The sequence below is a fragment of the Phytophthora cinnamomi genome (assembly GCF_018691715.1).
Source record: "Phytophthora cinnamomi strain GKB4 chromosome Unknown Contig53, whole genome shotgun sequence".
Lineage (NCBI taxonomy): Eukaryota > Oomycota > Peronosporomycetes > Peronosporales > Peronosporaceae > Phytophthora > Phytophthora cinnamomi.
Genome location: NW_027150986.1, coordinates 447,024 through 474,717, shown reverse-complemented (window position 1 = coordinate 474,717; position 27,694 = coordinate 447,024). Strand labels below are relative to the sequence as shown.

General features: G+C 53.1%; 3 protein-coding genes across 3 annotated transcripts; 1 reads left to right on the top strand and 2 right to left on the bottom strand.

The window, feature by feature from the left end:
- Nucleotides 1-16,895: 16,895 nt before the first annotated feature.
- On the bottom strand, nucleotides 16,896-23,158 carry IUM83_00142 (uncharacterized protein; the record flags this gene model as incomplete). Its single annotated transcript, XM_067923885.1, has 3 exons — nucleotides 16,896-17,640; nucleotides 17,704-17,759; nucleotides 23,054-23,158. The coding sequence occupies 3 exons, from the start codon at nucleotides 23,156-23,158 to the stop codon at nucleotides 16,896-16,898; spliced, it is 906 nt and encodes a 301-aa protein (XP_067789256.1).
- A 2,640-nt stretch (nucleotides 23,159-25,798) lies between these two features.
- IUM83_00141 (NAD-specific glutamate dehydrogenase) lies at nucleotides 25,799-26,116 on the bottom strand (the record flags this gene model as incomplete). The annotated part of the gene is made up of 1 exon (XM_067923884.1): nucleotides 25,799-26,116. One exon carries the CDS (start codon nucleotides 26,114-26,116, stop codon nucleotides 25,799-25,801), a length of 318 nt encoding a protein of 105 aa, XP_067789257.1.
- A 220-nt stretch (nucleotides 26,117-26,336) lies between these two features.
- Nucleotides 26,337-26,988, top strand: IUM83_00140 (uncharacterized protein; the record flags this gene model as incomplete). Its single annotated transcript, XM_067923883.1, has 2 exons — nucleotides 26,337-26,412; nucleotides 26,492-26,988. The coding sequence occupies 2 exons, from the start codon at nucleotides 26,337-26,339 to the stop codon at nucleotides 26,986-26,988; spliced, it is 573 nt and encodes a 190-aa protein (XP_067789258.1).
- Nucleotides 26,989-27,694: the final 706 nt, after the last annotated feature.

Here is a 27,694-nt window from a genome sequence, read left to right as displayed (position 1 = left end):
GACTCGCGGCTATTCCTGAGCTCGGCGCTCAGTATCGACTCACGGCTCTTGCTCACCTCGCCGACTGGCTTCGGCTCGTCGCTCGTGTTTGGCTTGCTATTTGTCGTCGCGCCCTGCGTGGACTCCACCGCCTCCGTGTCCGTCTCGGCTGGTAGATCGCTCACGTCGTACACACCGCACACCACCGTGTCCACAGTGTCCTCGGGCCCGTCGCCCTTCATCGTCGTCACATCAGAAGCACACACCGGCACTGGCGTCACCATCATCGCCGTCGTGCCTGCCGTCATCTCGACCCCCTCAGTGGCTGTCGACGCGTCCTCATCCGCCGTCACCACGCTCACCTACTCGCCCGTGATCGTGTAGCCTGCCGCTGTTACCAGTGTTCTGCAGCTTGCGTTCTGGGCGCACGTCGCTGTCACCGACTGAGTCTCCATTCCTGCTTCTTCACTCGTAGCTTGAGCATCGCGCACTGCCGTCGTCGCCGCACACGTATACACCGCACTCGTACGTGTCGGAGTGCTCAAACTCGGCACCGTACTGGGCGCTGTTCTTGATGCCGCTGGCTCCACGTCCCTTTCCCTCCCCAACGGGGTGCTCGCCCCGCCTACTCCACTCTGGAGTCTGCCGTCGCCTTCTCCAGCTCGCAATTCACTGCGTGTTTGCAGCCCTTGCTCTCGCTCAGCTCGTACGAAGCGAACTGCCGCCATTGCTGGCCGCACAGCCGCAACATATCGCGTCACTTGCTCGACATCTCGCGCCGCCTCATCATCCTTCATACTCTGCACCAACTCGTGCAATACACCACCACTCGTCGTCGCCACACACTGTACTGCTCGTGCCGTTCTCACCCTCGTCCTCGTCCCGCCGTCGTCGGAGTACTCCTCTGTTGACTCGCTCATCTCGTTCTCGTTCGTTGGCAGCGCTGCCGTCGCCCATTCGCGTTCTCGTACATCATTCTTGTCCGCTGGCAGCTCTGTCACTACTCGCACTCGTCCTCGTTCTCGTCTTCGTTCCTCATTTACTGCGACCACCCGCCGCAACTCCACCATCCGCTCACTGCTAGCCACAGCTCGATGTGATGCTGTCGACGCCGCCGCTGTCTTCCGTCCGACCTCGTCCATCCGTCCTCGTCGGGGTTTCTCGATCTGATCCGGACGCCGTAACCCGTCTACGACGCCCGCCCAGTGTTTTCCGAAGCTGCCCGCGTTTTCGTCTCGCGCTGGCTCAGGTACGCGTCATTCTTGGCTTTCTCCTCAGCGTCCGTACACTCATGTGCATAATGTCCGTGTTGGTTGCACGCGTAGCATTTCGGCTCCACAGCACACTGCGACGCCCAATGGCCAGACTGATCGCACTTGAAGCACGAGGTGCCGCTCGTCTGCCCGCCGTTGTTCTCGGCCACCACGTGCCGACGTCCGCTGGAGAATCGTTCAGCGCCTTGCTTATCATTCCCCGCAATTTGCTTTACTACCGCTTTCAGGCGTTTGCGACGTGGTTCCGCATCTGCTTCGTCAGCGCTCGACTCTACCGTCTCATTCTTCAGCTTGGCTTTGGCGGCGTGTTTCCACGACTCCGACCGACTGCTTCCCGTCCTTACAGAAGCCGTCCTCCGTGCGGTCTTCCTCGGCTCGTACCAATACTTGCCGTTCCAGACGTGACCTGGCGGGATATCCCAGGTGCCCGAGTGGGCATTGTAGACGCCCTGCGGATTCGTGAAAAGGGCGACTTGCTCCACTTCTGGCCGCACCTCAGCGTCACCGCCCCAACCTCCGACCATCTCCGTCGGCAATCCCGTGTCGCTGTCTTCGTCCTCTTGTCCAGACAGCGGTAGAACTGCGCGAGTAGGACGCGCTCGCTGACCCGGTTACGGCCGACCACATCCCACAAGTCAGCGGCGAAGTCAGTGGGCGTCTCTCCTGCAATCATCCGACGCATGCTTACTCGCCGTTCGGCCGTCGACTTATCAAGTTTCTCTCCGTACCGACGTAATAGAGCTTTCTTCAGGTTCGACCACTTCCGTTCCGGCATCCGTCGATCCATGTTGCCCCACCACTTCGCCACATTCACCATGAGCTTGTTACCCAATATGAAGTACAACGACTTGTCGGACCACTGCCCGCGCCCGGATTCAGCTGCCCCCTTCAGTGCCAGGTCCACGCGGTCGATCCACGTGGACACTGAGACCTTCGGCGATGGCGTAAACGTCGGCAGCACCAAATCCTTGACGCTCTTGCGCCGCCCATGTCCTTGCCCGTGACGATCCCGCCCTCGCTGGCGCTCACGCCGTCGCTCTCGTCGTCCGCGCCGGCCACGTCGGCTGCCCAACTCGTCACTCGAGTTACCGTAGCTGCTCGTGGAGCTCCTGTCACTGTCGTCCGAGTAGCCGCCGAAACTGCTCTCGGAGTTGCCGCTCGCCACTCGTCGTCGTCCACCACTCGGGCGCCTGTCCTCGCCACTGGACGAGTCACCGGAACTGCCATCGCTTCCGTCCGAAAGTGGCGGCCCCGCCCCCGTCGCTCGACGTCGCGTCGTTGCTCGCGTCCAGCTCCGTGGTGCTCCTGCTGCGCTGGGGCTCGTGTACTCGCGCCGTGACCGCGCCGTCCCTCGTCGTGTTGTGCGGGTGGTGCAGGTGGTTGCAGCCCAGACGGCGCCGCCGTCACGCTCTCCAGTGGCATCATCGCCACAAGTTGCTGCAGCATCGCCATGACCGTCGTCCACTCCGCTGCGTGCGCGGGTGTCGTCGACACCGTGCTCATTGTCGGTGCTCGTAGCGCGTCGATCCTGCGTATGAGCTGTTGAAGTGCCGTAGTCAACTGCGCCCTCGTCGTCTCCGAAGGGTCGCCCATAAATTCTGAACCCATTTCCACCGTCGAACTGGCCACCACTGGCGCCACGTTGGTGCTCGTCGTAGTAGTTGGGGGAGGCTGAAGTACCTCCTCCATTTCATCCGTCCGTCGTAAAGGGGGCTCGTTGGTGACGCCGCCGTGTCCTGAAGCTACCGCCGGTCGTCCGTTGCCGGCGACTCGTACGCTGGCGCTGGTGCTGGCTTGAGCGGACTGCAGACCCGCCATTAACACCGTGAGTTGCTTCAACGCCGTCGCCACGGCCGTCATCTCTTCTGGTGCGCCCGCCACCATCGTGCGCTCAGTGCCCTCGTTTTTCGTCTCCACCGTCGTGGCCTGCTGCGTCGCTGGCGGCTCCCGCGTTGACGCTTCCCGCGTGACCACAGGCGGTGACGCCTGCTCTGCTGCGCCAAGCGTTTGCCCCGGGTCTTCCTCGTCTTCGTCGTGCTGCTTGTCGTGTGGTACCACGTCGCGAGCTGGCGGACACTTGCGAGCTTTTTTGCTGATCGACCGAGTCGTAGTCGCTCGAGTAGCCGTCACCGTTGCTCGTTTTCTTCACCTTCTGTCGCACGATGCGCTTGGTTTTCCGGACTTCGACGCGGTCCTCGCCTGGGAAGGCGCAATACTCTCATAGCTCTCGTAATCACTCTCGTAGACTCAGTCGAACTCGGTAAAGTAGGCCCCTGTATGACCACCATGAAGTGAGCCACTTATCTTGCTCGGCTCGTTGAGCAGGTCGCACAGCTACGCCGCGTCCGTTCTACTACGAGTCACTGCAACGTTAACACCTTCTGGCCGACAGCAATATTCAATTGCTGCGCCCGGTCGTCCGCCTCAGTGCGTGCGACAGAATTTTATTAGGGGGGTTATGATAACCTCTTTTACACAACTCAACTAATGTTGGCTAGGCTAACACCAGCTCCGTCTCGTTCACCTCGTTCTGTTCACGCAGGTGTCGCCAGCAGTGCTAGGTCCACCGACGCTTCCGTCAATGCCTCCTCGTCCTCGTTCTCGTAGAGCTGCTGCTCCGCGTCGTGTGGGTCCCTGGACGCGCTTACCCTCGAGCTGTCAAAACTGGTTCTGGGCGGCCTTCTCTCGCTGTCGGAGCTCACCGGCTCCGTTCTGCAATGTCGACTCGACAGGAGCCGCTGCCTGCAGCTCCTGCGTGCCGCTCACCGTACCACTCTCCGTCGCATAGGCCACACAAGGGCTATCCTCTGTCACCGTCACGACCTCCTGGACCGCTCCCGTACCACCCATCGTCAACCTGTCGTTGTCTAGCTTGGACGCTTGACTCGCGTCGCCGCCCGTCATCATCTTCAGCGTCTCGTCGTCGACCAGGGCTGCCGTCTGCTGCACTGGGGTCCTTCTGACGGGGCTCCCGTTACAAATTTATTCGCGTGTGTACGATTCTGCACAACATGGCTATCTCCGACCCTATTCCTAGTGACTGAATTGAACCTGAACCCGGGAGTGAAGTAGAAAGTGATGATGAAGCCGACGAATCTCTGAGCTACGGTGGCTCGACTGGCACCGAAAGGCGGAATTATTTGATAGACTTAGTGTTCTATAAACAGTTTTAGGCCACGGCAAGGCATTATCGGCACATGCTCGAATCATGCGGGGGGGGGGGGGAGGAGGCGATCAACTTCTTCCGTATCAACACCACTGTCGAAAAGTTGTTTACGTGCAAGTACCAGCTGCACGAGTGCTTCACGTTGTGCTATTTCGAGCTGAACCTTTTTCAAGGCTAAATCAACGTTGGCTTGGTTTTCTTTTAGCTTGATCTCGCGCGGCTTCAGCCCCAACTTAGCTTCATGTAATTGTAGCATGCGGTTAGTCTTCTGAGCTCTTTGTTTGCTTGCTGAAAGCTGCTGGTCCAACAATTTTTCGACAGGATTCCTCTTTTGTTGTTTCAACTCAGCATTTTCATCGTCATGAAATGCGAGTGGGCGCTCCTTGCCACGCTGTACAATAGCGCTGGAACTCTCGGCTTCTCTTCTTCATCATCGATGTAATCTGAAGTTATACTAGGACGAGCGGAAGGACGGGAATCAAACACACCAGTGAGTTTGCAGTAATGCGGGCAGCGCTTGAGAATCTTCCCTCGCAAGGTTGACTCGCTTGTGATGCCAGAGCCGGTTTGGGCCTGAATGTCAACATCTTCCCGGAATTGTTTCTCGATCGTATTCATCTTCTCGCGAACGTCTCCCGTTGTTCGATGCTCGATCCCAGCAGATTTCGCAACACGATCTTCCCGTGTTTTTTGTGTGGCCACACCACTTGGATTGCAAGAGAATTTTGACCAATGAAATTGTCGAGTCTGCTTGGGTTCGCGACTTATATCCAACTCTGACAACCACTCGTGATAGGCTTACACGAGTTCAAGCCTAGTAAACCAAGCGAGCTCAGGCGACGGCTATCAAAGCATTCAAAGTCTTTGAAATGTAGAATTGAACTATGTCAAACAGTGCATCGAGAAGGATTGCACGAGTAAGTGTTTAGTGTCTGTATTGAACATCTTTGGTATGTGTCTTGCATTTGATGAGGGTAGGTATGGCAAGCCACTTGCACGGATCACCTTTATGAGGTACTATGTGCAAAACATGATGAGGCTCTTTGAGCTTCTCCCTGCTCAACGACACATTATCGAAGCAAAGTTGCTTAGCATGGAGAAGACGCTCGAGACCTTCTGTATGAAGGGAGATAGCAAGGTGACAAACAAAGCGCCACATTGTTCAAAACCTGCCTTAAAAATGATGATGTATTTGTATAAGAATGCATGTTCCTCTAGTTACTACCGCGACGCTGCGTTGTTGTGTCTCTGTGGCACCTGTTTGGACGAGTTTCTGACCTGTCGCTCGTCCGCAAGCATAATCTCTCCGTTGACACAGCGGACATATCGGGTCATTGTCCAGTTAATGCTGCACACCAAGCGCAAAGATGAATGCACGGATAGCCTAGGAGCTAAGGTGAATGGAACACCAGCACAAGAACAAGAAGCGTTAGCAGGAACCAAGCCAAGACGAGGTCAATCCAAGTGCAGCGGGGCTGCCGTAGCTTTGTATCAAATGAAGGCGGGTTAGATTCACCGTGTCTAAGCTAAGGATAGCGGTCGTTCTAACACCAGAACGACGTAGGTGTCCGTTCACCTCACGGACTCCAAGAGTCAACACACCCTTGAATTTCAATCCAAAACTGAATATATTTATCCTGTTCTTGGTGTAAATGTATGACGTTCACTATCTAGCATAGTGAGCCCTAGTCCCTTGCACATCCGTTGGCTATAAATCAACCTACTGATTTCCTACTAATTTAGGTTAAGATGTGGACCCCACAACTCCTATGTGTCTCACACTCTGTAACCTTCGGGTAACTCTCCTGTAACCCCGTTACATCAAGCATTGACGGGCGTCGGTGTCTTACCTTCACGCGACGTAGTTTGCGTGGTACGAGCAGGAGTCTCGCTGGATGGCAGACGCACCGAAGAAGCAATGGTCGAACACGAAACAGCTTGTAGTCTTTGTGAAGCCATTGTCGCCGACGACTTGAAGCTGGACCCTAGTGTGGGCGACAACCGCGACCAGGTCCTGGCCCTCGGGAAGAAGACTGAGGGAGACGTGCTCGCCTTTCTCGGCAGCCGCAACATCACGTCGCGCGGCTCCACTACCATCCGCAAGCATCTCCACGAGATCTACACTCAGGGCGATCTGAACGGAAAGAGCGGCCGACATCAGCAGCTATGACGCACGCTGTCATCCGCGACCCAGACCGCCAAGACGTGTTCCACGTCTAATTGAACTGTCGAGTGCGGCCGAAATGACCGCTGTAGGCGAGCTGGCCAAGTCCTGATTCTTCGAGTTAGGCTCACAACCTCTTGTTTGCCGCGTGTGTTTGTGACGCTAAATGGTGCATATTATTGGACAATTAGTCGTCCTATAAAATCGCTCAGGCTTTGTGTGGCTGTTGGGGAGTCCGACTAAAGGGCGGTGACGTTAATAGTGAACTCCGCCACGAAAACCAAGGGTTCATTGTTCAATTTACCCAATCGAGAGTACATGGCTCTCGGAGCCAAAATTTGCATGATTTCGTTTTTTTATATTTCTCAGCCCACAGGCCGTTTTAGGCCATTTGCTGACGCCTACAAACAAGACTAAAACAGTCTATCTATCGGCGCTTCGCATCTTAGCTGATCCCCCCTAATCACAAGTAAACTACCGTGTTTATCACACTCAAAACGTTTGTACGTTGGTCTTTTCATGTACTGGATACCACTATTGTGGTACGCATCGGAGAGGGCCTTCGATCGGAAATTTCGGAGAAGTTGTGCAGATACCGCAAGACTGTATTGTTAAGTCTATCTTGCGGTACTAGCTGTGCGGAATCTGTACCGATGCATGGATTCCTTTCGATTGGCCCATTTCCCAAAATTGTGAAATATTCCGCCATTCATCAAACAGACTTGTGGCCACGACGTCGACGCAAGGCCGACGCTGTCAATAAAGCGACGGGTGGAGTGCGAGGACTCTGATGGTAAGAGGGCGATGACGCCTTCTTCTCTCGGGCTCTGCTAACTAATGACGCTGTGTTTGCGCACAGAGCCCCCTAAGCGAAGGAGGAGCGGAACCAGAAGAACACGAGCTGCTCGAGGGCCGCGACCACCTGCTCCAGCTCCGCACCGAGCGACTGCAGAATTACCGATGTGTCGGGAAGAGCGCCGTTGGCAGAAGCTCTCTCGCACTGGAAGGAACAGCCCAGTTGACTGCTCTTGAGCTGGTTGATACAGCGATATCCCGAGGTGAAGTCAAGGCAGTGGTGGGTAAGCGGGGTGAGCTGTATGCAACCAGGTATGCTGTCGGCGAAGAGGCAACGCCTGCGTCCTCTAGGAGCAAGCACCGCAATACAGCAGCGCAGGCTCGCAAGGATGAAAGCACCGTGGACTTAACGACGGACAATGATACGAAATTGGGGACATAGGGCGACAATAATAGCTGTGCAAATTAAACACTGGCACCGAGTGATGACAACGCGAAAGATTAAGATTATGTGCCGATATCTCCATCAAGTGATTTTGTCGGTGAGTCTATAGGCAAAATTGTTTTTTACTTGAGTGTCTCACCTGGCGTTGGAGCCGCGCCCACCCAAGATGAGATACCGCAGGCGCCTAGGTCCCGGCACGTTCCAAATGCTAATACAGGTCGCGTCACTCTCCAGTCGGATTCTTACCTGCTGCTTTTGCGTGGATTTCCGGCACGATGGCTCTCCTGTAAAGGATTTCATGGCGCACTGAATAAATTGTTGGCTAAAACGAAACAACGCTTTGTTGTTCGTACCGCCTCATACATCGAAAAGCACAACAAGCAAATTACTAGTGCTGCACTAAATTTCCCCAGCCCTGGCAGCAGTATTGCAAAACATTGGTGTGCACGTACGGCCTGGACCAGCAACCGCGCGGGACTGGTGTGCGTAAACATCACTCAGTCCGGTACGCTGGATGGACGGCTAAGATCAACGCAACATTGAGCAAGTTGGAGCGGCGGTACTACGTGTTTGCTCGCGCAAGTGGTGAGCACAATCACTCGCTGAGCAACGAGTTGTGGGAATACCACGCTGAAAACTGGACTGTCGTGATCCCGATTTACTGTCTACGGTGGCCGATATGCGTAGAGCTGGACCGTCATCGAGAGGAGTTCTAACATGAAGAAAACCGGTAAGGAAGCAGCTACAGAGCCTCGTGTATACCCTCAGTGCGAATTACATCGCCTTGTTGCATCCGCACGCAAGAAGACGAAGCTGAAAGACGTGCACAGCATCTTTCAGGAGCAGAAACAATTGTCGAAAGGTGGCACTATTGATGCGGAGCGAACCGAGCCAATTCTGCAAGAGTTTGTGGGGCAAGCTGACGGCAATACCGCACGCATATTTGTCGACAAACCCAGAGCTGCTACCGTAGTATTTCAAACCGCGGGAATGAGGCGGCTCTTCTCCGCGTTTCCTGAAATTGGAATGGTTGATCGACGCGTACAAGCTCTTCAGTCTTGTTGTACTCGAATGCTTAGGGAAGGTAACTCTGTAGAATTTGGCTGCAGAAAATCCTAACAAGAACACAGAATATATGGGATTCGCAACACCTTACCAGTCTTGTCAGCATCAATACGTTGATGAGCAGAAAGTTATCTCAACAAATGAGTGCCTTGCATACTTTGTAAACGCGTAAAACCGTTTGTTGGATAAGTGTCCACTACAGGGAGGAATAGCGAAGCCACAGCTACAAAAGATTCTATCTGGACTTGGAAAGTATTCCAGCAATCTGGATGAAGGTGGGATGGACAAGAAAGCCCCACCATGCCCCAAACAAAACCTAGAAAAATTGTTCGACTTCTGTATACGTCGGATTCACCCGATGAATCCTGACCTGTGCTAATGGTGTTTGCGATGGTGCTTCCGACCTGCAAACATCTCAAACTATTCTTTAGGATTTTAGCGTATACTTGCATTTGGAAATATGTTTGCAACACTTCAGCTTTGAATGGCGAAGAAATCTTACGTGAGAACAAAATACCGCCTCCCGATTTCTCATGTTCTTATATACGCTTTGATAACAGAGCTTAGATAGTACTTGCTACTTCCCCTGCGATCTTAGCAGTCCGAGTATGCATGAGATACATGAATTGAATCGCATTTAGGGTGGTACTTCTTCATGACCAGCAAATGCACGGCGTGGGTTTGCGACATCAGCGTTTCTAACGGCACGTTGACCATCTCAGATCAGAATACGCCTATTCGCAGACGTATCTCATATATATCAATTAGATATTTTATGCAAAATGCAGCAAACTACCAAGACCTCTGTAAATCTGATTTTGTCTCGCTTGATCGTTTCGGCTGCTTCTTCTAGGGATCTTGCAATCCAATATATACACATTAGCGCTCATCTCAGCCTTGCTGTGCGTTCCACATCCATTGCCTTTGAGTTGTTATGAAAACACGCTTTGCCCCAATTAACAATATTATTTCGATGGGGTAATCGAAGAAAACTCCCAACACGCGAAAGAACATCGCGATGGGCAAAATGGCTGCCTGGAAAATCACGGCGCGCACCGCATCTAACGCTCCTTTCGACGAGAGGAGGCGGAGCCGTGTCTAGGACGAATGTTTTGCTGTTTTCCCACACAAGAACATATCGGACTACTACATTGCAGCATCTAGGGAAAACAGCCCGCAACGATCCAGGCTCGTATTCTCGTAGTGACTATGTCCGAAACTAAGGTGATCGTATATTCTCATTGCTATTCCGAAGCACATCCAGCGAAGAAGACTGCGATGACTATCCGTGCTGGATCGTGTCTACTCTTCTGATGAGACCTGATCTATTGGGGAGCTGTGTTCATCATTGTAAATGTCAGGATTTGTGCGACATTGAAGGTGCGAGGTGTGGAGTTGAGAAGACGTTGCCACTGATGGCGCTCCCTTGGTGGCTTACCAGTGGCTATAGTGTCCATTCGTCGCGCAGACCAAAACGAACTTGCGTCGCCACCGAAAACGCTCTTCTCAACACGTAGAAGGTAGAAAAGCTCAACAGCACCCTGGTGAACATTGTTCGCGCAGTTTGTGAAGCGACGGAGTTCTGTAAGGCGAGGTGCTGATGTATGTTGTCAAAGTTGACAACACGAGCCCCGCTAAACCGCTTTCCGGGATGGCTCCGTACGAGAAACTGACCAGAGCTAAACCCGACGTCAGCGGTTTGCACGTTTGTCGCTGCGTGGCTTTTTCTCACGTCCCCAAGAAGAATCGGGCGTTGAAGCCGATCACCAAGGCCAAGGAGACATTGTTTCTCGGATACGCGCAGACTTCACTGGGTTACCGCGGCTAGACCTCCGCACTAAAGACCTCATCGAGCAGCGTGATGTGCCATTTCGAGAAGATATTGCGGTGGACATCGTTTACGTGGAGCTGTTGCTTGCGCGGTGGTTCGAAGGAAACGAAGAGGAGACACCTGTGTGCGTCCCCTATGTCCGTCTTCCAGTTAATACGATACTCGACACTGTAAACATTCGTGATCGCCACTCAGACGAGGATAGCGGCGATGATGACGTGGCTTCAGTGGATGGCGATAGTGCGGTCGCTTCGAGGAAGGGTCGTTGCGAGGACTCGAGTAATAACGGTGATGACCTTTCGAACGGCGCTGATTTCAGTGGGATTGTTGCTGTGGATAATGGCGCTGGTGCTAGTGGGAGTTCAGCTTCAAGTGGATCTCCGGTAAGTAATTCTCCTCCAAATCACTCACCTGTAACTAGTTCTATTTTTGCTCGCCTGCAAATCGCTCTTCTACAAGTGTACTTCTCTGGCTAACAGTGATGGCAGTAGGGCTGGAAGCGCGCCGGTAGCAACGACCAGTTTGGTAACAGCACCTCTGACGCCTTCGCCACCGGCAATTAGCAGAACACGAGGCGGGGCTACTACTCCGCGGCCTCCGCCACAACCAACACGACGGTCAACACGAGTTCGGCGTCCACGTTCTTGATATGATCCGTCGACATGGGTACTGACTTGCCCTTCAGTGGCGTGCATGCTCATTGGCGTTGTGAGTGAGTTGCTGAACCCTGCGGCGGCGCGGCAGGCGCAGGTATGTAGCACACACCGAAATACAGAGCTGCGATGGATGCTGAGTACGAAAGCTTGATGGGGAATCTCACCTGGGAGCTTGTACCTCGACTGAAGTCGAGCAAGCCAGTCTACCTTCTCACGTCTGTCATGGTTCAAATGGCTAAACGGGCCGGAAACGGCGTGATACAGAGACTTAAGGCTCGACTCGCTGTCCGTGGATTCATTTAGAAGTTCGGCATCGATTGTTTAATCACGCACCCGCCTGTGGTAAGGATCGAGTCTGTGCGGCTCATGATAACATTCGCTTTGGTGCAGGGACTCGACTGCCAACACGTTGATTTTATGACCGCGTTTTTGAATGGCGAGCTGTCTGACGTCGGCTTTTTCGTGGATCAGCCGTAGGGTTGCCATGACGGGACTGACAGAGTGTGCCAGGACTATACGACGTGAAGATGGCCTCTAAGATCCAGATCGACAGGCTACAAGGGCACTTGATGGAGCTCTGCAGTGTGTTTCGATGCTGGGGTTTGCTACGAGAAGGTTGCGCACGGCAGGATTTACCTGACTCCGTATGTAGATGACGTAGTGGTCGCAGCAACTCCAACAGACATCGAAGTTGTAATTCGTGATCTGAACGCAAGATTAGAAGTTAAGGATCTGGGCCGCGCCAAGTATCTCCTCGGATTGGATATTAACTTTCTTCCTTGTGTTATTGTGTGTCTCTCGCAGACTGCGCATGGTGACCGAATGACTGCACGTTTTCGGATGGAGCACGCGAGAACGGTGTGTGCCTCACATATGCACCGCGCGCGCATGCCTCCGATTGAGACGGAAACGGCTCGAGTAACGATGAATCGCTTCCTTACAAGCGAACAGTCGGTTCATTGCAGTATCTGGTGGCGTGCACGCAGCCAGACGTGATCGGTGTGGTTCGATGTCTCGGCAAGTGCAACTGAGCGTGCAGTCCCGACACGTTTGCGATGGCGAAGCGTGCGTATCTACTCGGCACGAAAAACTATGTCGTGGTGTATCGCCCTACTGACGCATCACTACTGCTGCCAGCGTTTCCTGATATTGATCATTCTGTGTGCCCAGATACGAGTTGCTCCTACCCAGGATTGATACTACAGGGCAAGGGAAGTGCGTGGACGTAGAAACGCTAGCATCTTGCGTCTAGACGAAAATAAAACGTAGTGCAGAAGACATAGACGATATAGAAGGGCTGAGTCTCGCTGAACTGCTTGACACCGACGAAGAGAAGACACCGTTGCAGGAAGTCGATCAAGGCCCAGCCAAGCCTAAAATCCCTTGTGCACAAGCCTAAGTGAACATATTACTTGTTGGAGCCAAGGAAATTGCAGCATCAGTACAGATTCGGCTGACACCGGAACTTACCTCGCACTCATTCCGGCGTGGTGCCGCCATGCATGCCAACGACGGAGCCCTTGCCGAAAATTGGATTATCGAGCGCGGCGGCAGGCAGTTGGATCGCGGCAACAAAGCCTTTTTAGTATATGCTGGGTACGACGCAGGCAGAAAAAACGTTATGCGCGTTCTATGCGCCTGGAGGGGTCTTCCAATCATGCCGCTTATCCAACCATCCCGGGATTGGCCAAAGCTGGGAGAAACAGTAAAAAAAGACTGTCCTCCCCGTGTTAATATACGAAATCACTGAAAGCTCTATCCATTGCGATATTGCCACCGCCCAGGTAGCCGCACTTGTATTCACCAGGCAACACGATTATGAGTTTAAACGCACCAACCGATGCTGAACCCTGTCAAACAAGTGTCTTAGCCAATGTACGCTTCGTATTTTCGATTTGGCGAAGGCCAATGCACCAAGGCCCCAGGAGCCCGATGGCAGTGCGCCCACGAATCCCTTGAGTGCCTGGCACTTAGGGGGCAACCAACCAAGACGGTGTGGCATTCATTGGCACGTTGAGCCACAAGGATGTGAAAGCGAGTTAGTGAACAGCCTAGTCAAACGGGATGTATCTTGAAACAACTTACTCACTGCATCCAGCGTGAGTTGTTAATTTGCGCCCGTCCAATGCGAACCGTATCCTCACCATCAATCTCAAACGGCGCGCGTAGGATTTAGCGAAGCAAAATGTACTGTTTGTGTTTGCACTGCCCTCTCCCAGCGACCCCGCGCTAGTTTTCGTGAGGTTGATCGCTCCGAAACACCTATACACCCCCGACACGATTCACACAGAAGAATCCTTACGCTTCGGCAATAGCTACGCACAGGCGGAATGAATCGACCTATCCCCGGAGCGTTGAAGCATCAACTGGAGCCGCTCCACTGTCCGCGTGCGTACTGGTTCAGGTTCGGTAGTCCCACTCACTTACTGCATATCCTCATCATTCGTAAGATGACGGATCGCAACACGAAGCAAGTTCTGGTGAGTCGCCGAGTTCGCCGTGGGTCTGGGGCCAACAGTACCGACGACAAAGGCCAGGTTCAAGGTGCGGGTAGCCCACCTCTCGACGTGTTTGGACTGGATAGGACATAAAGTGCTGGAGATCACGGTTTGGAGCTTCTCACGCACAATTTTACATTTTGATACGCGGGAGTTCTACCACCTTCATCCGTCTACTCTTAACGTTCGAGCGGTACTACGGATGCAGCCGTAGTATATCTTCTGTAGCTTATAATAATTCGAAAATACCATTCTGGATCACGGTACATAATTTCCATGTTCATGGTTGGTTTCAACGGAATCGTCTCGTCTTACCACTCACAATGGTTATGCGGAAGTTAGCACCCATAATAACTGGGAGTACTTAATTTCTTGCTCTAAACGTTACTTACATCGGCCATCTCATCCCCAAAATGAAAGTTTTCCATACCATCGGTCTACATGTCGACTCCCCAAGTCGACGGCCTCAACATGGTACTACGGATTCTAGCCGCGATGATGGGACTGTCCGTATGGACCGAGCATCGTTACGCCGACATGCAATAATGAGCATCTCAATCGCAATTTCCACGTAAGTGAAACGAACACTGCTAGAACTAACGTGACACTAGAAAAATGAAAACTATTACCATTTTGACTTCAACTCTCACTTAAACCTTGCAAATTCCGTGACGTACTGAAGCATTCCGCATCGTGCGGCCGTTGGTTGCTATGTAAGCCCATACAAACCACATACCCGGTACGTAGCTCACCGATATTACCTCACCACTTCGGATGTCGCGTCTGGCAATCACGACGGACGGCCCAACGCGCTCTGGCATAGGCGTGGACGACATGAGAGATCTACGTGCTCTTACAAATCCTCTAGTACTCCAGAATGTTCCATAACGTCTTGAATAGAGCGCGCACGCATGATGCGGGCGTGATGGATTCGGCGGCAGTCCTTCACATTAGCACGACATCGCTGCGCTACAGGCTTCTTCGACAGCGTGGTTGGGAAGGGGTTGTATCTGTACCCCGTCTTCTTTAACCCCTTGGTTCCCGAAAAAAGGGGGCCAGAACACGTAAGCGAACGTCGTAACTTACGACTTATCCATGTACCATTGGTTTTGTATGAGGCACAAATAGGACGTGGGTTTAGGTACATAAGGTTTCGAGAGGTTTTCAATTCAATGTCGTCAGTTATACACCTTTTAGATATCGAAAGCAGCGGCCATGTCGTAACTTACTCCTCGAGAGCAAATCTAACGATAGAAAAAGAGCAGAGACGTTGCACAATGAATCCAGGCAAACCAAAAACTAAAGAAAAAAGGTGCGTTGCTTCAAAATATTGCATTATCAAGCCTACAGCTCACGCATCAACTGAAACGCAACTCACTCATCACAAGCCTACTCATCCTCGCTGCATTCTTCATTGTCGGACTCGCATCCGTCGTCACTGCCGTCTGCGCGGAGATGGAGTTCGCGGCGGGTCTTCTTGCGGACTCCAGCTGTCTGGCCGGGACGACGCAAGACCACGCGCGTCCCTAGGTGCGTTGGGATCGCCTCGCCGGCGCCGAAATCGTCGTGCCAGATCTCAAAACAGGTCTTGGCTTGCCCCTTTTACTCACGTCGAATTTTGTTACACCGCCAACACTTTGCGTCGTCCACCGAGCAGCGCTCACAGAACCAGGTGGTCTGGTAGGACTTCTTGTGCTTGTTGACCCGCAGCAGCGCGCACACCTTGCAGGCACGCTGCCTGTGCTTCTGGACGCCACTGACCGTCACCCAGTCTTCGATCTGCTCCGACGCGTGCATGTGCCGTGCGCGCGCTCGCTTACGCTTCTGCGACCCAACCGTCGGCGTGGCCACGACTCCAACGAACTCGTGGGGCTTCATCTGCAAGAGCTGGTTCTGTAGCAGCGCGAACCACTCTCCGTGCGTCAGGCAAGGTGTGCCGGCCATCCTCGCTGCCTCCTTGTGCGTGAGGTACGCGTTCACGAACGCCATGTCCACGAAGCCTAGGAAAAGGCTTCGGTAGTACTTCTGAAATTTGGTAGAGGTCTGCAGAGAGAAGCACTGGAGGCGGAGCTGATCGTGCACGTCAACTCCACCCATCCAGCGCTGGTAGTCCGACACAGCACTCGGACACGGGACGGTTATCGGCCCCACACGCTTGACATTCCGCCCGATGCTCAACTCCGTCATCGCGGAGCCCGTGCACAAGTGGTGGACGGGCTTTCGGTCCCACCAATGGAACACTACCATGGTGGGGACGGCCAGCGACCTCGTGAACGTAAACGTGCCTCTTGGGATGCTTGCAGGCCGGGTCTGCCGAGTGTTCTTGATGCGGTTGTCGTATCCGAGGCGGTTCAGCATGATCGTGCCGAGCACGTACACGCCCATGCTGAGCAGCTCGATAGCGAGCAGGACCGACGAGTAGTAACGCTCGATCACCACTGTGTGCCATGTGTAGCGCTCTTTCGCCGCGAAGATGATCTTCAGGTTACGGACGACAGCAGCAGCGCCCGTCTTGTGGTCGAATGCCTCATCGCCAGTTTTACGCTTGCCAGCGTAAAGTTCGAACCTAGGCAAGTACGACATAGCACGTCAGAGATATGAGAGCAAGTCGTAAGTTACGACTTACCAAACACGTATAAAAAAATACCTATGGCAATATGCCGTCGGCGAGTCGCACATCATAAACATCTTGGACCTGTAGCGATGCGGCTTGTCCGGCATAAACAAACGCGTTGTGTTCCGGCGCGAAGTGGCTGGCAGGACGCCCTCATCAAACGAGAACACCGCCGGCAGGCACCATCCTTCCATGAACGTCTGCTGCAACTTGTCAATGATCGGGCGCAGCTTCCACAACTTGTCGCGCGTCCTCGGTGCCTCATTGTCCACGAAGTGTTCACCTCGAACTCGGACGACATCGCTGGAGTCCACTCGGTCGCCCGCCACGCGGCCGCGCGCTGCTTCTTCTCTCTTGTAATCAACCGCGAGTTTCCAAGTATTAGCGACAGGATAAACGCTTTGTCCATCAGCTCTGCATCGGCCTCCGACAACACGTCCTCGTCCTGGTACTGCCCGTGGGCTCCTCCTCTTCATCAAAAGCTCCACTTCCTTCTCCCTCGCTCTCGTTCCCAGAATCCATGCTCTCGTACTCCTTCTCGTCCTCGTTGTCCGGGATGAAGTTTACGTCCGACTTCAGCGGGTGCACGCGAAGCGTCCGATACGGCGTGCCTTGTTGCTTCTCTTCTTCATCTTCAGGCTCGCTCTCGAGGCCGCCAGCCTCCGACAGGAGGTGAAGGTTCGCCGCCGCCTGGAGATGCGACTCTCCGACGTTGAAGTCGCTCGGCGACAAGCCGAACGCGTGCGGCACCGCTGCTTGAGAGAGCTCGTCCGCCGAGCCACTCGATGAAGAGCCGAAGATATCGTTCAACGTCCCTTGGGATAGTCCGGCGGTGGTGTCAATCTGGGATGCACCCACCGCCGGACTTGCAGCGCCCGTGTCTTCCGCTGAACCAGTGTCTGCCACTGAGCCCGTGTCCGCCGCCGTGCCCATGCCCGTGCTCCTGTCCGCCGTACCCGTGTCCGCCGACGTGCCCGTGCTCATGTCCGTTGTGACCGTGTCCGCCGTGACCGTGACAGTAGTCTGTGCTGCCGCTGCGCTGGCAGGCTGACCCGCAGATGCGATTATCCCTTCCATCAGGCCGGACTCAAGCGTATGCGCGACTAGTGCGTGTTCACCAGCGAATACTCCACTACCATCAGGTTTCACGTATCTGTAACATACACACAGGTCATATTAGTTCAGATTCAAACAGCACGTATTAGTCTATACGTACCGCCCTTTCGTAGATAGACCTCTAGGCTTCTTGTACGTCCTGCTCACCGCCCGCAGCTGCCCCACAAGAAAGGAAAGTCGAGGTCGCGGACAACTGCGGCAACGGCGGAGGTCTTCTCTCGCTTGCTTGAGCGGATGCGCACCATCCCGCAGATTCTGAAATGATGAGTGAGTGGCATGTGTCCATCGGCCCCCTAACCCAGCTTCGTTTTGGCGGGATTATATCCCCGCCGTTGAATTTTCTCAAATACCTCCTTGGTCTTATAGTTTTGAAATGACTTAAATAAAGTATTGCCCGATCCAATCTCTACTGTTCCTCGCGCTATGTTGTAAGTTACGACGTCGGGAACCAGGGGGTTAAAGAACCTCGCGGCCATTGGAGGTTCACACGCCCTTGATCCCGGCAATGGCTTCGTTCTAGGCATCGACGGCAACAGCAACACCCTATCCATTGTCGTCGTCACTGATAGCGAGGTCAATAATCTCCACAGCGGATGGTATCAGTGCTTGAATCTGCGCAGTTGTTCCAGCTTTCTTTTAGCAGTTCTTGTCACTCACGCGGTGTATCTTGCCCACCTATCGGCAGACGCTGCCGTTGCCTGCTACTGGTCCTAGCCCTACCACATCAACCATAGATTGGGACACCCTGTGACAAAGTAAGTGCACCCAACCTCCATTCTAAATCGACACAACGCACACCATATCCCGACACGTACTGGAGTCTCAAGGGCGCATATCACTTGTGAGGAAAAACTTCCGATTGGGTTTGGCTCATAGAGTCTACGGTACCTGGTGGTTGGTTGACAGAAGTATGTCAATGTCACCGACAAAAAAAAAACGACTGTGATCCTGCAACATCTGACGTCCGATTTGTGTGATATCAGCCTCTATGTAACGGGATACGCTCTATGCCCTACTTTGAGCTTATCCACGATGAGGGGTCAAGCTACAGTGGGGTTGCCCTTTGAGGAACAAGAACGAGGCTTCAGACAATTCGCAGCGACTGATGGCACAGCGTTTGGCGCAAAGATTGAAGATTGAGCGATATCCGAGTCCTGGTGGGGTTGCAATCGTGAATTTGGAGCTGAAAGAGTTTCTTGCGAAGAACGGGATCGTGTTCATTTCTACACATCGCTACACACCGAAGGAGAACTGTTTAGTGGAGATAACGAATGGCGGTCGTGTGGATAAGATGTTGTCATACATGCGGCAAACATGCCCATGGTTATCTGGCCTGAAGTACAACACTACGAGGTTTAATCGGATAATGTGAACCCGACAAAATATTTGGGCTTATAAGCTAGAAAAAATGTTAATGGTGATGTACAGGTCTGCTCCTGCTGCGTAGGTAGCCTGGTGTACTGCGAAGTAGCTTATACGATCTTGAAGTCGATGCTTGCTTTGTTGACACCCAAACTTGGAATGATTCAGTTGCTTTTACTTCCCTACAACGTGGTCTTTCACACTTGGCGAGTCGCCCCCCGCCCTGCGCCTCTCTCTCAGCTCGGTCATGGGAGTTAAAACGCCTGTGGTGCGTTGGAAAATATCGAATAATGGAACCGAACCCCGCATAGGAACACGGGTAACGCTGTTCTCCATCTTAACGTGCCGAAACCGGCACTCCTCGGTTCGAAGGAGAAATACTGGCACACTCCCCCCCCAACCTATGGGAGTGTTGGCGTTTACCAAGGGTGATGATTAGGGGTATGAAGTGCTCGCAGATGTCTGCGGGGGAAGATGGTAGATAAACCTATAGTTATATTATCTCGTATTCGCTAACAAAGCCTGCATTCGCTAATTTGGAGTTGAGCAGTCAACTCACCCTCGGGAAGCACTTCACGAATAGCTTTGACCCGAAAATCATGCGCCAGTGACAAGCGCACCACCCGCGGTGCCAGATCAACCTACGCAGGTCTAGTGGTAACGGCGGACAAGACGGCGTGACCGCTCGACATGAGGTCGCGTACCCAAATCCCACTCGCGACGAAACCATCTCCGGCCACAAAGTCGACCACGAAGATATTGCTCACCCGACACCAAAGCTGCCACCAATGAAGACCTCAGCAACAGCGGCGGCGATGGTAACCGTCCGGTTTCACGCTCAGCGTTAACGTTGAAGTCGTTGGATATGAATTTGCATCGTACGAGGGGAAGGCGTGTTCAAGAGCCTCCAGTTGTTTAATTTCGCCGGCTCGCCCATGGTCAATGGACGCATTGCAAAGAAGTACCGGTTGGGGCGCTATAGGAGCTCGGCCAAATTACAAAAATCCTGACATCGTTGGTGATTAAGACGTGCAATTCCAAGGTTTGCGCGCTGCCAAAGCCGAAAGCGAGTCTTAAAGAGACATGTATTCGTAAACGTAATCGGATTTGGGATCCTAGTAACGCCCGTTTCTAGGACGATGACGCGATGGTACCTGATGATCGAACATTCAACTCAGTGTCGGCGAAACACTGTTGCCCCACAGCCGGAGTACCGCGAGGTATACAGAGGTGAATGGGGACCATCCTCGGCTGTCCTGCGCCACGCAGAATCTCCTATCGAGATATTTTGGTATTGTTTCCTAAGCGCTTGCTCCGGCTGATAGCGGATGAGAGTTATAGGTGCTTCCCAAACCGTGGTAGCACGCGCTCGAAAACCCCGAGAACAACAGGTTGTTAGCAAACGGCGCGGGGCAAGAGTGAAGGAGATAGAATCGTTGGTGCAGATACGCCAGCGACTGCGGCAGATGGAGTTGTTTCAACCTCATGAGTATGCAGTTACGTTTGGGCTATTGATTGCACGCATGTTGTACCCACAAAAACGGCGATTGTCGACGCATTGGAGAACTGCTAATATCGGTGCTCTGCCAGGTGGGACATTCGGAGCATGGATGCCACGCAATCGGTAAGCTAGTTTGAACAATAAAATTACTACGATTTTGTTCTAATATTATACGTGCTGTAGGTTCGACGAAATTATGTGTCATCTCCACTTCTCGGACAACCGAAGTGAAAATGCACAATTTGATCGAGCATGGAAAATCTGACCGATCGTCGATACATTACAGACAACATTTTTAAGTGGCTACGAACCAGGGGATATACTGTCTTTTGACGAAGGAATGCTTCCGTCTCATTCAATGTATAACGGTACGCGGATGTATATGCGCGACAAGCCCACAAGTGGGGAAATAAATTATTCCTCACGTGCTGCCCCAGAACGTCATACTGCCTGAGGTACGTTTACCACAATTTACGGTGTAAAGGTTACTTTTTAGTGAATTTGTACATGTTATGAATGGAGACTGGAAGTACACTGTGAGAAGCAGGCACACCTGAATGGACCTCAAACGATTGATGACAAATCGGGCCCTCCTGCCGTACTTCGGAATTTGAATATGGTGTTACCTAATGACCGTCAGGGTCATGGCATTGTCGTGGTGGACAGATTTTATACGTCAGTTGCACTAGCACTGGAGCTTTTATCCAACAAGATATATACTGTCGGGATCATCCAGCAACGACGAATTGGTTTTCCGTCTCTCTTAAAAGAGAACTGTAAAAAGCGATCGAGTGATATTCCGCGTGGCTCGTACAAGGTGGCTCGGTCCAAAGCAGTACCTGAGATGTTGACATATTGGTGGTGGGATTCGAAACCTGTCCATATGCTTGCGACAGGCGCGAACTTACAAGAGCTAACTATAGGTACAAACTGACTAGAATTCCAGGGGTAATTCAGTGTACTAATCGATGCTTTTGTGTTTTGTAGCGCGAAACACTTGGGCGGAAGGGGAGCCAACGTTGATTCCAAGTCCTAAGTTGGTCAGGGATTATCACAAGAACTTTGGAGGTGTGGACACTCATGTCCAGCTGGGACATCAGCGTTTTCAGTACAACGGGCATTCAGGTTCAAGAAATATTACAAGTCGTACGTGGTGTGGCTGTCCAGCGGTAAATTATACAAAGAGGCTAATGGGTTTTGGCGTTTTGTGTGCAGGTTATTCCTCGGACTTTTAGATCTCGCTTTGGTGAACGCATATATTGTTCAGCGAACATATTATTGCAGAAATGGAAAAAAGGGAATGTCACATTCTGAGTTTCTGACCATGCTTCATACTCAACTTCTCACTGTAAAAGCTGCAGATATGGAAGAGGTAATTACTGGCAGTTTTGCAGCAATCAATTGATCCATCTCTAATAAGTGTATGTGGTAAGATAACCAAGCCTCTTCTCCGTATCGGCCGCCATTAGCAAGGCGTCACACGAACTTGTTAGATCATGTGCCCTCCGAAACATAAGACTTTCATGGAGAGGCTGGAGGCCCAGATCGAAAAGGCATGCATCGAGCACGCAAGGTGTGCAGTCTGCTTGCGCCTACGGGCACGCGGGGGAAGAACACGAAGTGGTTTTGCGGCGCATGCTCGGAAGGTCGCACTGGAGAGTTAGTGTCGCTGCCTTCTATGATTTGCTGCGGAATCAACATACTAATCTTTATTTATTGTAGTGTCTACTTGTGTCAACTTATACGCCATCAGTCATTTGGTCCGAAGAAGTCGTGTTTTTCAATTTGGCACGAGGATTGCGAATGTGGGAAACGCCTTCCCGTCCATGTGGAGAAACGACTACAATGTCGGAGGCCACCAGCAAAGAAGTGCCGGTGTCAGCCAGGCCAAAGCGAGTTATGGTACTAGGAAATGCTACAAGACCTCATGTGGCAGTAGGCACGAGTAATCGGCTCGGAAACTAATTTTTTTGTCAATGTAGTCGATAATTGTTGGATCTACAGGTCATCGAGAAAGTCCAACTGCAGGAGCGCAACGCCGAACGCGTACGGTGCGCTGCAGAAGCATTCCAATATGTTCGGCGCTGGTGGCTCTTTCCGGGGCTGGGAACCCGACTGTCAACGCAGCTCAAGCGTGTGGCGCATGCTTCATAATCAATGACACCGTCACCAGCGAGTTGCAAACGTGCCAGCGAGCAGACGCCCGCGCCATGACGCCCACTGCGAGGGAAGATCGTGTATTTCTGAACGTGTGGATCCTTCATCTCCAGTTTGAAAAACGTTGGTACCCAAACGACGGCAACCAACCACGACTCCGACTCGACAGTGACGACAGGCTTGGAACCTCCTCGTGTGCAGGAGGTGCAACTCCAATGCGTGGTCTTCGTCGTGTTTTCGATGGTGCCGGTATCGGCGGTGGGTACACTACGGTGCATTGAGCTAGCTGGCCGTCTCGCTAGGCTCTCCGATGTCAGAACTGCGTAGGGCATGGGAGGTGCCCGGCGCAGGCCGTCACGCCAAATACTCGCGTGATGGGGACGGAAATATAAACCTGCTGCTACTACTACAAGGCCAAGCTGGTTCGAACCTCCGACACGATGTGCGGCTCGGGGTCGACGAGGTAGCAAACGTTAGTCATCTGCTGCTGTTGCAGGTCCTGGTTGTTGACGCCCTCAAGGCGACCAAGCAGCATCTGACTCGCGGTCTCCTAGCACTCAATGTGTACTAGGCACAACATAGTTGCGGTATTCGTAGGCCACGCTGACCGCAAGGGCATGGAATCGATGGTATATGCGGCAATGCCGCTAGCACGAGGACGACTCAAGTTGACGAAGCTGATACCGACAACAACTTTCCCGATTACAATAATTCTGTGAATGAGAGATGGTTCACAGGTGAGTGCACTAACTACAGCTTTCGCCCACACTTCCGGTAGCGGCTACCACCATAGGCTTTACAATTTATATGTTGCGATAAGTTTAAAAGGAACGGTGATGTGCTAAACGTGTATTTGCGACGCATAAAAGACTACCTCATCAACAGCTACATCGCCACCATAGCTGTAGCCGTCGAAGTCAACAGACTCCTTTCCCATGCTGTTGAAGGAAATGACAGGGTGCCGGAAGCCGTTCTCGACCGTGCGTTGTGGCTGCGACTAAATCCAGATTTCTCTACGCCACTCCACAGCTACCGAATGGTCCACCTCGTAGGCTCCCTTCCCAGGTGACTTCTAATCCAGCGGATTCTTCTCCACGTCCTTCATGAACTAACTCCCGATGTCCTCAAATGAAAGCGCGTCATTCAAATTGGACCTCCTGGACCACCTGTACGTCTCCCTCCCCCATAAAACCAATACTATCATCAGGTTAAGATTATTAGATAATCACATTATTGGAAGTGAGAGAATTCGGTAAAGCAGCAGAGGTATTTAAGTAGCTCAACGTGTGGATGTAACGATTGATGGAATTCGAACGTATGACACATTTTATGGTGCTCGCAAGCCATTGCGTAGTTCGCGCTCCCGTTGCAGACGCTCTGCATCCTATCGCGTTAGATTCTTCAGCGGCTCGTAGGTATCTACCAACACCCGGATCTCGCCGTCCTCCAATCGGATTGCTTCCAGTATTTCTTCGTACAGATAGATGGGTAATTCTCGTCGTGGTAGAATTTGCGGACGGGCAGCATACTCGCGCTCAATTTGGCAAGGGTCCGCTAGTGATAGAGACGTCAGCGGTTGAATTGCTGGATTCCAAGGCACGATTGCTCGTAGTTCGCCTTCTTCATTCATCACCGTACCCATCACATAGGCATAGCGGTATTGTCGTTGATCAATTTCCGAGGTCTGCTCGGGGTTCAACTCTACTTCTCCTGCTGGCTCCGAGTCTGGAATAACTGCATGTCGTGCGGCATTCGGCGTCACAGGGGGTGAAGATGGTGGGGCGTCATTCAACTGCGGGAATTGATAGTGGTGGTGTCTGTGTGCGCTGCACTGTCCATAGTGGTGGATATGGCACAAGTGTTGCTGCATCCAACGCAGGCGGTGCTCTTCCCAACGTAGATTGTGCTCTTTCCATCACAGGCGGCGCTGCCAACGCAGGGCCTTCCCAGACGGGCGGTGCTGCTTCCAGCGAAGATGGATCTCCTTCCGGCGTAGATGGTGCTCCTTCTAACGTAGCCGGTTCTTCTACCGGCACGGGCAGCATCAGTGGCGGTTCAACATGAGCTCGCGTTATCGCACATATTGGTGGTTCCAGTCGTGACGGTGTCGACGGTGGTGGTGGAGGTGGAGTCGTCGGTAGTGGAGGTGGTGGTGTCGTCGTCGTCGATGCTGGTTCCAATGTTGTCGGCGGTGTCGGATCTGCAGACTGGCCTTCCTGTATCACCGCTGGTACAGCGGTACCTTCGACACCAAATTAATATGCTACATCGTCCCTAGTGATGCCCCCAATAGGTGAAAGTTCCCTTATTTCCTGCAGTGATTGGTCTTGAGGCACCATGCGATTGCGCACGACACGAGCGAGAGCCTGGGTTCCGCTGCCGTACTCGCGCATCCCGTTTGGTGCCAACGAAAGAACCACCCCATGCACCCAGCTTTTACTTCCAGGCGTGGGTGGTGGGCGCTACTGCAGTCGCCGCTCCCGATAAACCCGACCCCCTCCCCTCCAATATTCACAACGAGGTCGGCCGTCACGATGCTCACGGTAAACCCGACCTTTCCAATGCCCACGACGCGCTTGATCCTCCCGACGGCCATTGACATGACCATTCCGACGAGCATTCGCCATGACACCCCCCAGTGCAAAAGGAAAGTGCCGAAAGCATACAGCCTTGATGCCGTAAGAAAACCGTTGTCGAAGACATTCTTTCTCTAACCGTCTTGTCGCATTATTCAATTTGCCTAATAGTCTTGTCACATTATCCGATACTGTTGGCCTGACGTCCAACGATCACTAACCAATGATCCAGCATTCTCGTCAATTATTTCTGTGATAGTCATCATCGCAAGCGTGCTGCTGGCGGGCTTCGCCAGCGTCTCGCCGTTGGCGGTGACGTCGTCGAGAATGCGACAATTCACTGGGCCCGGTATTAATGCAGCGTACCCCACTCTGCTGACGGAAATGACATCCCATGGGATTACCTGTCTCATGATCTCCAACATCATCGCGGCCGGCTATGTCGTCGAGGTCGATACCATTATTCGCTGCTGGCTCGTCGGTCATCACAAACGGCATGTACCTCAAGTTTTGCCTGGACGCTTCGCATAAGTAGTTTGCGTGGGTTGGCCGTATGAGCATCGTCATCTTCACGGTGCTCATTTTCTGCTGGATTACCATTATGCGCAACGAGATAGGCCTCCATGAGCAGATTGTCGGGATCCAGAGCTGCTTAGCCTCTCCCGTTGGTATCGTGGTTGTGCTTCACCCTCGCTGGTGACACCGTACACCTTGTGGACGAAGCTGGCGTCGGACTTGGAGCCGATGAAAGCGCGCGGCACTGGGTAGCCGCGGTCCGCAGCACGGTTCGCCATCCACGTGATGTCCTCCGGGATGATGTTCTTATCCGGACCGATGTAGATCGGCTTGTACTGGCCGTAGTAGTCACCGACCTTCTCCTCCACGGCCTCGTCGGTAGTGTTCCGGACGTCCGACAAGGCTTTCACATTCTTGAGATCACGCGGGGCAACGTCATCAACAGGTCCGACAATCGGGACGCGCAGAACCACAGCCGTCGAGCCGCCCTCTGGTTATACTTGTTATTGAGCTGCAGGGCGAAGGCAAGGTTGTACGCCTCGTTGTACTGGCGAGGGCATTCGAGCGCATGGGCGTCCGTGGAGCTGGGCATACCATGCGAAGGTCATTGCAAGCTATGTCATGGAAGCGGACGTGGAAGCCCTTGAAGTGACGGACGTAGATGAAAAGTACGTCGAAGGGTGTGTGTTTGTCCACGGTGCCGTAGCCCATACATAGCCTTGGGGTCCATGCCGAGCGACAGAGCGTAGCACTCACGCACGAACGTGTTGGTGCAGAACGTGCCGATGACGGCGTCGGTCATGCTGTTCAGGCGCACAATAGCATCCTCCAGTTCCACATTGCAGAGGATGTGCGCCACGATCTCGTCGACGATGGCATTCTGCTCAGCGTCGGTGAGAGCCTACTGCTGCGGGTCGAACTTCCTCCGGATAAGCCCGAGTCACGGGAAGAGAACGGCAGGTGCTGGTCATACTCCAGCGTCTCCATGATGCGCGTAAGCGAGTACGCGAACGGGTCCTTCTTTGCCAGGACGCCGAGCTGCATGTTGCCGTATGAGATCGACGCGCGAGATGCCCAGGGCGGGGAGCTGCAGCGTCAGGTGTACGGGGTGGACGTCCACCCACTTGATGTACTAGAGATTACCGGAGATTTTAAACCACTCGAACGCCAAGTAATTCTGCAGGCCTGCACGCTGGGCTACACGAGGGTGGAGATCGTGGTCACGTGGCCGTCACCGATGTTGCTCTCGGGGTCCTTGAACACGTTCAGGTGAGCGCGCACCACGTTGAGGTTGCACAGGCCCAGGTAGGTGAAAGCCTTCTACGTGAAGCTCTTGGAATGATGTTGGCCGCCGCAATGGTCAGCATGGTCTGCGGGCGGCGCTGGCGGCGTACTCGTTCGCCTCGTTGCAGTACTCCCAGTTGTGCTCGACGTCGACGGACACGCCCTCGGTGCCACAGACACGTTGGAACAGCTCCATCGACTTGGCGAGGATGGCGCCGCCGTTCAGCCGTACATGGCGTTGCTCTGGTTGAGGGAGGGTTGACGCTTCTGCCGTCGGCGGCACGTAGTGAATTTTTCCTCGTTGATTGTACGTGGGCCTAGGAATGTGAGCGTTGCGTGATGCAGCGATAGTTCGGCATCTTGACGGTTAGATTCGATGTCGGCAGCCACGTTCACATGCTCGTCGACCCAGCAGTAGTTTACGAAACCGCGAGGGTTGTACGTGTCGGCAGTGTGACCGTGGATAAAATCAATTGCGCCTCCGACACCATAATTTCCGGTGGACCAGACCACCCGAAGTCAGCCGACATATCGATAATCAGAGCGTTAGGTTGCTCGAGGCAAACGCCAAGTACGTATACAGATTCACTGTCGATGCAGACATATTTGTATTCTGAGGCGATGTAACCCGCTTAGATGTTAATTGTCGAACTGAGAAACCTGTGTTGCTGATTTCTGCGGCAATTGCGTACCGT